The following is a 13,976-nucleotide window of genomic DNA, read 5'->3' as shown; positions in this document are numbered from 1 at the left end:
ATGCATGATTTAATACATGGGTGCACATCTCTGGTCCTGGAGGGCCGAAATCCAGCATATTTTGAAGGCCTCATTAAATAGCTTAAGGACTGGGAACAGTTGTTAAATTGGCCCAGTTAAGCCAATAATGGGTCGCATTACCTCGTTAAGAGCTCAGGTGGAGTGAAACACCGAAGACATCGTAGCCCCCTCCCTCCAGGAGTGAAGTTGTGTGTCTGTGTATTGTTTATCGGCATGCAGTTACACTCGTAGGATGATGAAACTGTGCACAATGCAGGAAGTACAAATAAAACAATTCCGTGATTTGAGACACTGTAAGATCCAACATTCAAAGTTCAAATGTAAACAAGGAGAGCAAGCCAAGATTAGTTATATATTTACTTAATGCTTTTGGTTGTAGATGGTCCTGATATAATCAGATTTGAATCTTCAGGAAAAAGGTCTTCATGCGGGTCTTGGATACACGCAAGTAAACCTTGCTTGACGTAAATACAGTTTGGCATGTTTGCAGAGCTTTTGTTTTTGCATCCTCCTTTAGATAGTGAAATGAACAAAGAAGTTTTAATTCGATGTTCGGATGGGAAGTCTTTAGATGCCACCATTAGACACTAAATTATTTGAAAAGGTACTGGAGAAAAAAGGAGTGAAAATACAAGGAAGATCCAGAGAATAGGCACAAGAATAAATCTTAAGCTTTCTCCCATGTACGAGTCACATCAGAAAAGAAGCCCTAAATCTTAATTCCCATTTTAATAAACAGAAGTTCCCGTGTATGTTAATAATTGAGTGTGTTTTCCTGTATCTCTTCTCAGACCCTCCAGATGTGACCATAAAAGGCTACGATGACAACTGGTTTGTGGGCCTGGAAAGAGCCACCTTGAAATGCATCGCTGGGGGCAACCCCATTCCCCAGAATTTCACATGGAGCCGGTAAATACCTTTTGCTTGTCTAGGCGAGGCACTGTGATGGCTCTAATTAACTATCGCCCAGTTTCTAATCAACAGCAGCATTTTCACACTACTCCTGCATATTCTACTGGACAATGTAGTTTATAGGCAGATAGCTCAGGGACATTACTATATGGACTGTTTCTGCTAAAAAGCATCTGTTTGTCTGTGTCTGTGTTTGTCTCCCTATCTGTCTATTTGTCTTTCTGTCACTCTTTCTCTCTAAATCTTTTTTTATAGTTGTGTAACATTCATTTTCTTTAGAAGGGCTCCCATAAGAAAAATCAGTTTCCATACATTCAAAGAAATCCTTCATAGAGACCTTACAATTTATGACAGGATATTGTTGTGGTTCACGGGGATTGGAGTGACTGTGAAGAATGTTATTGTCAATTATTGTATTTTTTACTCTTACACTAGTTTAGTTCATTCTTGATCTTTGCATTACTATGACTGACGCCTAGGCCTTTTCAGGGGTGGACAGAAAGCCTTCTCTATGGTAATTCAGTTTTAGATTGCATAAGGCTGGGGTGGCCAGCCCTGGTCCTGGAGAGCCGCAATCCTGCACGTTTTCCAGTTTTTGTCTAAATCACCAATCATTATATACCTTGAACACAGGGACATTTTGCCTAATTATTATTAATTAGTTCAAATTAGCAGTTAACGATCTGGATAGAACAAAAACCTGTAGGCCCTGTGGGACCCCCACATGTCTCTCCCTAGTTATCTAGATGGTCTTTGGCCTTTGATTGTGATCAAATAGAAAAGATCTATATCTAAAAGATTTTCTTATGTAATATCCATGTTTACATTTTATTTAGTCGGTGTTTGCTGTGTATTAGTCAGTTTCTCTCAAGCAGACTAAAACGTTGTGTCTTTTGTTGATGCCAAACTTAACATTTTATTCAAAACACGTCTCCGCCACTTCACCGTAGTGGAGAGAACAATACAATATAAGAGAAAACTCCTGTTTAGTATAAAGGCAGAACAGAGTTAATTAATCCAAGACTGCGACACGTTAATGAATGACTAGGTCACCGAGTTTGCAAATGCGAGAGTCTTTCTTTGAACCCGCAAACATTATCTTCTACACATGCACGAGTTTACAGAATCAGCCTAAGAAGTGATTCATTTGATGTTTTGCTTTTTGATTTGTAAAAAGTATTTCTTGTGAATAATGGCAGTTGTTTGTACAGACACTGCCACTCCCTGAAAGTGGGTTAACAACTTGAGAAACTTGACATGCTTTTTTTTTCATCTTTAATGCAAGCGGTGAAGTAATTAGTATCTTGTTGCAACTTGTTGAACATTAGCCAGGCTGAAGACACACACACACACAGACACACATGTTCTCATGAGGGATATCAAGAAGTGGGAGGGATTCCTTTAAGAAAGAAAATACTACTTTTTAACACGTTGGTTCAACATACATTATACATTATCACATAATCTCTTGTTCCTTCTCGCTATCATCGAATGTGACAATGCACAGGAGGGACAGCGCTCTCCCAGAGGGCATAGCCTTTGAGGACAACTCCCTGGTGTTCCAACGACCTCTGGAGTTGTCAGACATGGGGGTGTACGTGTGCTTGGCACGCAACAGGGTCGGGAAGGTTACAGCAGAGCAAAGCATCACGATCACAGGTAAGACAGTGCCTCTTGAGGTGGGGTCAAGGGGACTGAGGCCTTCTGTCCTTCCTTCAGCCTGTTGGCACTTTCTTGGCATCTTTGATGTAGCGGTTTATGTAAGCTGGCTCCATTTTGTCTCGAACGGTGACACTAAACTACGGGGGCAAAGTAATAAATAAATATACAAACACATACATAAAAATATATTAAGGCCTTGGATGAGGAGAACATTGCAGCTCTGGTGAGAGAGGTCAGAGACTGGAGGTTGCCCCCATCTCAAGGGTTTGTCCTATGCAGGCAGGTTCCAGTCTCTCCAGTCTTGAACTAGAGCTGTTTTACAAACATGGGGATAAATCGCCAACCACGTTGTTGAAGTCAAAAACTGCTCCCTGTTCAGCAGAGAAACCATGCTCAGCAGTCTGGTATCGAAAATAGAAATTAGGACTCAAACTGTATGCCACTTGTTTACACAGATCGTTCCGGAGGGGCTGAATTGAGGTATTGTAGCTCACAGATGTCCTTAAGAAATGGTTGAATTAGAGTATAGGGATGATTGGCTAAGATAAGAGCAAAAATCCATTCTAGATTGGACACTGCCTAAAATAAAGACCCTCAGAGCATCAGAACATATGGTACTTTAGCTCTCTCTGGCGCTGTCCTTGCTATTCCTGTCCCAAGAGCAATGTGTTATCTGTGATTCCCTTGAGTGATTTTCCTTCTGGTTATCTCTGTGTTTTCCAATTCTTTGGCTGTGAATCAGAATGCAGTGTGTGTGCATGTCTGTCTTTTATCATTTTATCTTTTTCTCTATTCTTTTCACTTCTCATCTAGTTACAGTGGACACCATGGGTCAAAATTCATAGGGGTCAAGGGCAAAGTGATGAATTTTCCTTCATGTAGCAACTTAGCAGATGCGTCCAATTCTATGAGAATAGGGTTCACATCTCCTGAGGGTGAGACAGAGCGGCAAGGGTCGGGCTAGGGTGTCAGTGAGAAATCTCATCTCTCTAGCGTGTGTTGAACTGATATAATCGGACTCCTCATGACTGTTATTCTACCCGAGGTGTGGCGGTAAAGAAAAAGTATTGTATGCTATCTCTGCATCTTTTCCAGCAATTACCACAATGAAAAGACCAGCAATTTGCTCTAGTTTAAAACCTGTCTGGAGCCTGTTCATGTGGATGTCCCAAACCACTTCTCAGAGGCAGTCTCTGGAAAGGAAGATAAAGCCTACTATTATAATAGCAGCAGTCCAAACATAGTATCATGTTGTAACAGTATTCCCCTATTAATGCGCACTTTCGGTACGAAGCAAATGCAATCTTCGAAATTCAGGTCTTCAGTGATGCATGCTTTGTCACTGTGCTCCTTGGAACAGAACAAAACCCACTTTTGGGTCACACTTTAAAAAAACGGCTGCCAGTTTCTAATGAATTCCCGTATGGATACCATGGGATTACACCTGAACAGTTCATGTGTTTCCTTGGAGTTTCTGAGGTGAATCATACTCTAAGCCTCTGTCTCCCAACCTTAGCCTGTAACCCGAATTTTTGCATGTGATCGGCATCAGAACTCCAAGGAAGAGATATTCCTGTGGTTTTTCATACAGAGATTTGCTAGGAATTGGCAGCCACCGTGAAAAATCTGACAACCGCAAAAAGCGCCTCGAAAGCTTTTTAAGACGGCAACAACGCAGGACAACGCGGAACGCTAAAAAACGTTTTCCTCATACCATGCATGAACTGAATAACTGTCATAGCCCTTCTCCTTTGTTGACTTCTTCACAGTGGGGTTAATTCAATCCTTGTGTTTGGATTTTTTCAGTGTGCGTTCCTCTTCAAGAATGGTCAACATTCGGTTTGGCAACTGCTAGAAAACAAAAACAGAAACTTGAGGTTAATTAGTGGACTCTGCTGTTCCTGTCGCAACGCCGTAGGAACCAGCCGTGAAGGAAGATATGATTCACATGTCATGTTTTTTTCTAAGATCCCACATATATGTGAAATAAAATAGCTTTATACAGATCTTTCGTGCAAGAAGTGAACATTAGGCACTTCACTTTCAGTGCCAATTCAAAATGTTCTGATTTGCCCTTGGTTTGTAAACATAGATGTAAACATAGATCTAATTAAGGGAGGAGTTATATGAGAAAAAACAGTTTGTGGGGTTCTTTTGGCTATTTTCCCCCTGCTTAATAATGAACCAGTATTCAAAATATTTGTTTATCCCAATTGACCCTTCAACTGGATGAAAACCAGTATGATCTCTGATGAATATGGAAGCATTCAAGGTAGCAAATAAGTATTTTCTTGCTGCAGTGCCTTGCAGGCATTTAAAGGCTTTTTCTTTCCCATTTTACACAACAGAAAGAAGTGTCAAGCCTCTTGAAAAGGGCTTCATTGTGTGAATGTGTTTGCTCGCGTAATTATGAAAGCTCTGGCTTGTTCCATGAGTAATGACTCGGGATCACTCTTTTTGGAAGATAATGGAAGATTTGGGTGTTCTTTATTAGTAGCTGAAAAAAAAAATGATATTCTGTCTTAATCTTTACCAGCTTGTGTTTTCTTGTTGCAAGTACAGCCCTGTAGTGTTTCTGCACACAATATGCTTCTTCAGATTTCTCCGGGCAAACAATCAAAATCAAGGCCAATGATTTATCAGTGTAGAACTCTTAAGTGATGCCAACAATGTGTTATTGTTTTCTTCATGTCCACGAAAATATCCCAGCTTATCCATGTAGCAGGTAAATTGTGTGTGTAGTTTAGTCCATCGCATTGCCCCCCTGTTATCAAAATAAACTAGATGGGGGCGAACAATCCAATTTTCTCTCTCTCTCACTCTCTCTCTCTCGGTCTCTTTCTTTCTCAGGTGTAAAGAAGCAAAGTTTGGCACAGCTTGACTTTCATTAGGTTTGCCAGAGATACTAATCAGTTATAAATCTGTTCACATGGTTATTGATTTGGATTTGCCTAATCACATTTGTGCAACCAGATTTATTGGAACTGTGAAGAAGATCACCCAGAACAATTCTGCTCTCCATGCACTCTGCCAGACATGAGAATCTTATTCATAGAGCCAATCAAGTGCAAAAAACAAAACGACTAAACAACCTACATCAGACATATAAAAAGGATACAATCAGCAACTCTTGCACCAAACAATGTCATTGATTAAAATAAAGTAGACCTATCCATTGCACAGATCATTAATATTCTGTTCTCTTTGATACATGGTGAATAAAACTCCTGAATAAGTCTTTTAGCATGGGCTGTAAGTTGTATCAATATGTTGCTTTCTGCCGAGAAGTAGTAGTTAGAGTTGGTCGACCCCTGGTGGTCTGCTGTTGAATTACACCATAAGGAGCTGCACCTGCCATTGTTAAAATGAGGGACATTTTGCTGCAGTTATATAGTCTTATATGACTGTCACTCTTCTTCCAGTTTGATTATAAAGAGGTCTTACTCTTACATGGACCCTGCATCTGTTGCTTAACAGCACAATTTGTTTTATTTTCTGGAAACATGCCTACACTGTACATTTTCAGCTGTGATTTTGATCTTGTTTCTGTTTCTCTACCCAGAAACAGAACAGCGCTCAACTCCCTTCAGCAACGTTATGATCATCATCTTGGCGGCAGTTGCGGCCGCCGTGCTGGTTCTCATGGTGTTCACTGTTCTGATGGTGAACCGCTACCACAAACGCAAGCACAAGAACATGAAGACAGTGCTGAGAGAGAAAACGTGAGTGTCCAACTCTTCTTTTACCCTCACCCATGCATGAGGTGGGGACAAGAGGGATTTTATGAGGTCTCATTACCCTTACTTTGAGTTTTATCGGTCACACTTTAGATCCCATTTTCCAGAAACTGTCTGATGTCCACTAGGATTCCGTGTTGTTAACTAATGCTTCATTGTTCGCGTATGTTCACGCTTTTTAACTGTATTACTATGCGCTAACAGACTTGTTTATTAATCATTTATTACATGTCATTTTCCACTGCTCAACTCAAATATGAATTACTAATTCATCTTTGGAGTACAAAGCAATGTCTACTGTTCTGCCAAGTTGTGTTGTCTTCACTCAGGAAGCATCTGTCTCTCAATTAAAACATCATACTAATGATTTTTCTCTTTCTCCCTCTCACACTCCTCCTCCTCTCCCCTTCCCTTCCCTTCCCAGCCAAGAGATTGATACTCTGTCCAGACAGGCGTCATTTCGCAGGCTCAACTCAGTGAGTACAGACCCCAGACTGCAGGTGAGCAATCTGCGCTGTATGGTAACACACAATGCAATGCAGTGCATTCACGACAATGGGAATATGCAAACACTTTGTTTCAGTTACTCATCTCTATCAAAGTATGCTTAGATACTGGCAGCACCCTTTTGCTATCTTTGATATTAATGCTAGCCTGACCTTTACCATTTTCAGACAGAAGAAAACATACCTCTGAGAGTGGAAGGTACCATCCGAAACAGCATGTCTTCTCTTGGGGTAAGTTCACAATATCCTGTTGTACCTCACTTGACCGAGAGACATTATTCCTTTAATTGAACAGAAGCTCCAGGAGAACATTTTTGGTGCACCAGCACTCAGAAATGTCAATTATTTACAGGGTGAGACAAGGAGTTCCTTATTGTACCAGTCTTTCTGGAACAAGGTGTATAGACACTGCAAAGTGCAGGGTTTGGGGCTTTATCTTCAATGGATTTGAAAGTAGAAGATAGGATTTAATTTAGTTCTTGAGTTGTATTGAAAGTGTTATCCCACAGGCTGGTATGCTTAGTGATCTGATAGGAAGTCAATAGAAAATGAAAGAAAGCAAAGTGAAAATAGACGCAATGAGTCACGAGAGGCAAAGAAAAAGTCAGAAATAAATTCGGAATGAAGGAAAGAGAATTATAAAGAAAGACTTTCAAGATTTTCTTTTTAAAAGCTTCATGAGAGATATTTTGTGTTTTCCAGTTTACTGCACTTTTCAAGCTTTCCCACCTCTGAAATATTAAACTAATTGCGTCTAAATTGTGTCCAGGAGGGTCTGTTTTCTTCACACACACAAAAAAAAATGATATTAGAAAAATATATGTAAAATGGTTGAACTGTTTACTGTTATATTCACCTCCGTCCATGCAGAAAACCTATTAGACGGTGATCTGGGGATTACTTTTTTAAACCTTATTTGTATGTTTAGGAAATGAAGTCATGGGTTCGGGGCCAAACATGATTCATTTCTGAAGTAACCCACAACACAGTTTTACCTCATTGATAACACAGATAATTATGTTGCATTACCACAAGATTACTGGGAGTGAGAATTTAAGTGTAACTGAGTACAGGATTAAATTTAGGCTCATTATTGCTTTAATATCATATAATTGAGCTTGTCTACATTGTATTACAACATGGCATCCCCCCCCCCCCCCCTCTTTTTCCCATACACTCTTATATCCATCTATGTAAATATTTATATATATATATATATATATATATATATATATATATATATATATATATATATATATATATATATATATATATATAATATTATCTGTTTCATACAAATTAATTGAAATGAGAGACAGCAGGGACACCTAAATGCCAAAAAAATTTATCTGTAATAATTAATAAAGCTTAGATGTTAAATTAAATTCCTTATTCATGTTGGACAGCCTTTACATGTAATAAAATATATTACAAGAATTGGCAAACAAAATTAGACAGTGACTATAGCACCAACTGTTAACATCATCCCTGACCACAAAGCAAATGTAAACCTTATATAGATTATATAGATTCACATTGTGAAATTAGGTTAGCACCACATACCACCCTAAACTCATTCAATCCCAATCCACATTTCCTCCATATGATTATTACATTAGTAAGTGTATGACTGGAGTTGTGTGAGGTTGAAATGTTAGACAAGTGTGCATCAGCGCCCCCCTGTGACTGGAGAACGTCAGGTCCTGAACGTCATTCGTAAGAGCTGTGTGTCTGTCCTCCAGTTGAGACTAAAGGTACGGCTGTTTGTGTTCCAGGACCGCAGTTCCAAGAGAAGCGGGTGGCTGGGCGATACACAAATCCCAGAGGACACTTGTGTGTTGCCGTCACCTCTCCCCAGCCAGACTGAGACAGCAGTGGTAAGTTTGCCCAATCTCTTCTGGCTCACGTCCCGGCTGAGCTCTCAGTTACTCACATCAATCCTTAACTGTGCAGTAGCAGACAACAACTATAAATGTCCAATTAAGCAATTTAGATCGGTTAAAAGTCCCAGAGCTCTGCTGGAACAAAAAGCGTAAGGCAAAAATATCCCCTTTGATGACTGTTAGACTGTATTAAACCTGCCTGTGTGTCTTTAGGACCACCCTGCCCGATCACGAGACAGCCGCTCCACGGCGTCGCTGGGTCGGGGGGCCACTGACTTCCTGGGACGGCCCCATCTGATGAACTCCTCCAGGCGGAGTGACCGTTCGCGTGGAGACCAGGGGGAGGACAGGGAGAAGGAGCTGGAGGAGAACACTTTGAACACCCGCCTCAGAGTGGAGTCTTTTGTGAGGAACAGCAACTTGTCACTGGTGAGACACATTGGGTCCAGCGAGGGAGAGGAGGGGGCGGGGCTTGTGTTCAGTTGTGTTAAGTGATGGAAATGCAAGTAATACCAAACTGCCCAGAGTATTAACTTCATGCTACTAGTAGATTACCATTCTGCAAGTCTGTCATCTTCGCTTACGAACTTAACTGTACAACATAGTATAGATTTTCACATGAAGCAAATGCTGCAATATCCCAAATCCACCACTAGAGGTCACAGTACGCCCCTATGGTTGTAAACACTGTACCACCTGGTTTTGGAGATTATATTTCCCCATCATATTTGACAGTGCCGAGCTGGCCGTCACCTCTTCGTGAAGCATGTGCCTTTCAAATCAGCACTGTGCTGACTGACCCCCGTGCTCTCTCTTCTGTTGTCATGCTCCAGGAGTCCCGGTTCCATCCTCCTCTGTATCCCTCCAAGATAGCGACGGATCGCGGAGACCTGGTGAAACCCATCAACGGCACGCTGATGTCGCGGGGCAGGGGCAGCCCCGACCAGGGTCTCCCGTCCGATGACATCAGCGACGAGGGAGACGTCCAGACGTCCAGCTCCCTGATCTCCGAGTCCCTTTCCAATCACTTCCACGTGGCCAATGGGACTCTGAAGCCCAAACCCAGCTGCAACGGGATCTTCATCCACCCCAGGGAACAGATGGTGTGAGTCTCTCCCACGGTGCCCTTTTGTTCAGGCCCAGCAGTGGGATTTGCAGTTCCAGGAGAAGGGGGAACAAGAAAACTATGTATATAATACAGCACACCTTTGCATGGGAAACAAAGGGAAAAGGCTATGATCCAAAAAGCAAAAAGACTTATAGATGCCAATGGAGAAACTTTACTGTGACATGCAGAGTTACGCTGTCCCGTACAGAGGGAAATGGATTCACAGTTTAACAGACAGTATGTGAATTTTTGTCTACTTTGTTTTTTTTTTTTTACCTGGAAAGCAGTTTCCCTACTAAAGAGCCTTTTCTGATGTGAAGTATTTATGCGACGTTATGTGAATCGTCAAGGGTGAAACTTGCCTTTCGATGCAAATACTTCATATGATCTGTGCCAAAATTGGATTGCATTTTAGTTTTTTGTGGTTCTCTTTATAAAGTGCCTGTAAATGGTGTTCAAATGGGGAAGAGTGAAATTCTAAAGCTGTACAAAGTGCAGCAGCTCCATCTAGCAGGCTCTGGGTGCAACTGCACATTGTGTGCACTGAAATGTCTGTACAGAATATAGGTGTATGTGACAAGATGAAGCTTAGTGAGTCCAAATGCAGATGCTCATCATTCCAACTCATTCAACCTCATCATGTTGTAGATGAACATATATAAATACATAGGTGTGTGTATGTATTTATACATATGTAAGAAAAAGCATTGTATGTTCCATGTGTATTTATATGCAGAGATATGTATATATTGACACACAATATATGGTGTATAGGTTTATGAAGATGGAGAGTATTGTAAAAGCTTACCAGTCATGCTTAGGCCTTTAACAGGAAGTTTTGTCTTTGCTTCGGGAGGGGAATCAATCAGAAATTGTTGTTATATGTATGTATATACATTTGATCTAATTTAACTTAATTTCCTCTCCATGTATTATATGACATCTAATAGTGTTTTTGTTATGTTTTTATATTGTGACTGGGAAACGGTATTATTTGAAAAACTACAATGTGCATATATATATATATATATATATATATATATATATATATATATATACACACACACACTTGTGAATGTATAATATTTGCAATCATGTGGTTCTGCAATTTTGCCCCACCTCCCCTCTCTCTGGAAAGCCTTACAGAACGGACCACCATATCGACTGACCTGCTGTTCCACTGATGTATTAAAAGATTTGGGTTCTGGGACTTTGTAACTAATGCATCTATCAGAGGGATACTCGAGAGCATGCATGGGTGGCCACGCAAAACTGAGAGAACCCCAACGCTGCATCTATCCTCCTCTTTGATCTGTGGAAACTGGCCTTCCTGCACTGAGACTCTATTCAGTTTCCAAAATCCTTCAAGTACCCCCCACGTCTCAATACTGTCACTAGGCGATGCACATGTTTACACTTGGATGTGAATCAGGAACAGGGATAGGGTGTGGCAGCGACCACAAGAGAACCCGTGAAAGAGAGGAAATTTACAGGCAAAGGGGAAGCTGTTCAATTCATCTTCAGGACTTCATGAAAACCCTTTGTTGTGAAACCTATTTAAAATAAGGACGGGGAATTTACCCCAAACACTGACCCACATCTGTGCAAACGCAAGTGCCTCTTAGCTCCTGAATGTATTTCCACTTGGACTCCAGGAATGTGCTCGATGTGCATTATCCTCAACTGGGACTTTTGTCCAAAGAGGACTTTTGTTAATCTTTAAAGAGCATGCACAAAGTCTTATGTTTTTTTTTTAACTGCACCTCCAAAAGATTTTAAAAATGTGTATTTTATTATACTAATGCAGTATACAACACAGATGAGAGGTTTTCAGGTTGGGATTGACAAGGCCACTTAATTGAGACTTTATCTAGTGCAAGTTTAAAATATGGAACCCTAGCGCTTTTGTGGTTTCATTTAAGTAACTAAACTGAGGTTAATTTTCCTTTATTCAACCTACTTTTCCCTTGGTGAAAATGAGTTTTGCAAGTCTTGAGGGGACATTTCTTAAAGGATCTGTGGTCAAGATGCATTATGAATCATAATGGATAATATAATGTATTTCTCCTTCTTAAACAATATTACAGATGTATTATAAAAGTGTAAGAATTAAACTGTGAACTGTCACTTGCTCCAGAGTAGATTTTCCAGATCTGCAGGGACACATGCACCTGGGGACACAAATGGAAATTGGGCATCAAGGCATTCAAGATAGAAAACAGGAGACACTTCTTCACACAGAGAGTCGTCACAATCTGGATCAAACTCCCCAGCGATTTGGTAGAAGCTGAAAGTTTGTGAACATTTAAATACAGACTGGATAGGATCCTTGGATCACTCAGTTATTTATGGACACCAAACGAGCACAATGGGTTGAATTGCCTCCTCTCGTTTGTAAACTTTCTTATGTTCTAAATATTTTGTGAGTCGTGGACCTGCCCTCTCTAGAAGGTGGCAGGAAATTATTGTATATCACAAGGAAAATTTGAAAGTACAGCTACAATTACTACAAATTCAAGCATCTCTGAGCATCTTCACCATTAGTTACAGCATACAGTGGATATATCACAGTGTTACCAATATGTCATTACAAACTGGCTTTCCAACGAAGGGCCCTCTGGGACCAATTAACTACTGGCAATCCAACACGCCTGAAGGGCTAAATGGCTCACTCTTGTCTGTCTTTACTAGTTTTTTCATGACTGCATCTCTGCATGTGTCACTGTTAAGACGAGCCACATCAGGATGAGACTTATGCACTTTTACATTTTCTTCTAGATGTTTTGCATTTGAGCTAATACAGTGGTGTCCAACCCTGGTCCTGGGGACACACTGTCCTGTCCTGCTGGTTTTTAATGCAACCAAACTCTCAATCAATGTACTCAAACCTTTATGGAGCTGAGTATGGCTTCATTTGACTTTTAAAATGGACCATCTTACAAAAAGTTGGAGAATTCAGCTGCTTTATATACTTTTATATTTACTTTGAGGTCTCCAAGGGTTTAAATGTATGAATAAGCTCTGATTTGGACACTTGTTACTTCAATTAAGGATTGTAGATCTTGGTTCCAACAAAATCTCACTGGACATTGGGTCCCCCGGCCCTGGGATGGGAACCGCTGGCCTAAGAACATCACATTCATATTTTGACTTTCTCCTCTAAGTTGGATGGTTATGGGGTTTAACTTAAGGAAACTAAGTAAAAAGGAGGGGGTTCTTTTTATATTTTGTACATTTGCATTATCTCTACACATGAAATTGTATTCAAGATTTTAATAAAAATGTTAAAAACGAAGAAACAAACAAACATTTCATGTGGTGATGTGTTATTCTAATTGTTTTGCCAAAGCTGTCATATGGGTTGGCCATGGGTTAAAATTCAAGTCAGGGTTTTGACTGAGCCACTCTAGGACATTCACTGTCTTGTTTTTATGCCACTTCAATGATGTTTTGGCTGTGTGCTTGGGGTCATTGCCCTGCTTAGGTCTTAGGTCTTTTGCACACAGAAGCAGGTTTTCCTCAAGGATTTGCCTGTATTGAGCTCCATCCATTTCCCACCCTCTACCCTGAGAAGCTTCCCAGTCCCAGACATAATGCTTTGCATACAGGCCAACTAGTTACATTTTTGTTTCATTTCTGTTTCATTGGACAACTGAATCTTTTTGCAAATTCCAAGCGGGATTTTACACAAATTTATCCTGGAGCTATCTTTGCTTTGAATGCACTACCCAACTGTGAACCCACTTTTATGGCTCATTCAACTGTTGTGTGAATTCTGAAGGCAATTGGTTGTGCCTGAGCTTATTTAAAAGTATCATAGCGGGGTAAATGATTCTCTGGTGAAGACTTTCCGGGTTTGTATTATTAATTGATTAATTTTTTCACCCCCACATTTCTTTTCCACATTGAAAGTGTAGAGTAGGGTTTGTAAAGGGAAAAAATACATTCAAATGCATATAGATTTCAAGTTCAGCAAAATGTGAAAAAGTCCAAGGGGGGTAAAAGCTTCCAGTCTTAGTAATTCACAAGATTGAAAACACTGGGGCTGCCAGCTCAGCAAAGCTCATCTCACATGGAACAGGCTTGCCCAGTAATATCTCCACTACCTTCATACCTTCAAATCAGATGGATTTAGAGAGGACAATTT

At 40.5% G+C, this 13,976-nt stretch overlaps 1 protein-coding gene across 1 annotated transcript in view; it reads left to right on the top strand.

The window, feature by feature from the left end:
• LOC136768759 (nectin-4) overlaps positions 1-13,136 on the top strand; it is a 40,155-nt gene extending 27,019 nt beyond the window's left edge. The window contains exons 5-12 of the mRNA XM_066723122.1: positions 813-930; positions 2,441-2,592; positions 6,158-6,317; positions 6,757-6,832; positions 7,007-7,069; positions 8,614-8,715; positions 8,935-9,150; positions 9,555-13,136. Of these exons, the coding sequence (XP_066579219.1) occupies positions 813-930; positions 2,441-2,592; positions 6,158-6,317; positions 6,757-6,832; positions 7,007-7,069; positions 8,614-8,715; positions 8,935-9,150; positions 9,555-9,830 (1,163 nt within the window). The 3' untranslated portion in view covers positions 9,831-13,136. The remainder of the gene's footprint in view (positions 1-812; positions 931-2,440; positions 2,593-6,157; positions 6,318-6,756; positions 6,833-7,006; positions 7,070-8,613; positions 8,716-8,934; positions 9,151-9,554) is intronic.
• The last annotated feature ends 840 nt before the right edge of the window (positions 13,137-13,976 follow it).

The sequence above is a fragment of the Amia ocellicauda genome, chromosome 14 (assembly GCF_036373705.1).
Source record: "Amia ocellicauda isolate fAmiCal2 chromosome 14, fAmiCal2.hap1, whole genome shotgun sequence".
NCBI lineage: Eukaryota > Metazoa > Chordata > Actinopteri > Amiiformes > Amiidae > Amia > Amia ocellicauda.
Note: the sequence above shows the minus strand (reverse complement) of the source record. Positions and strands in the feature narration are given on the sequence as shown.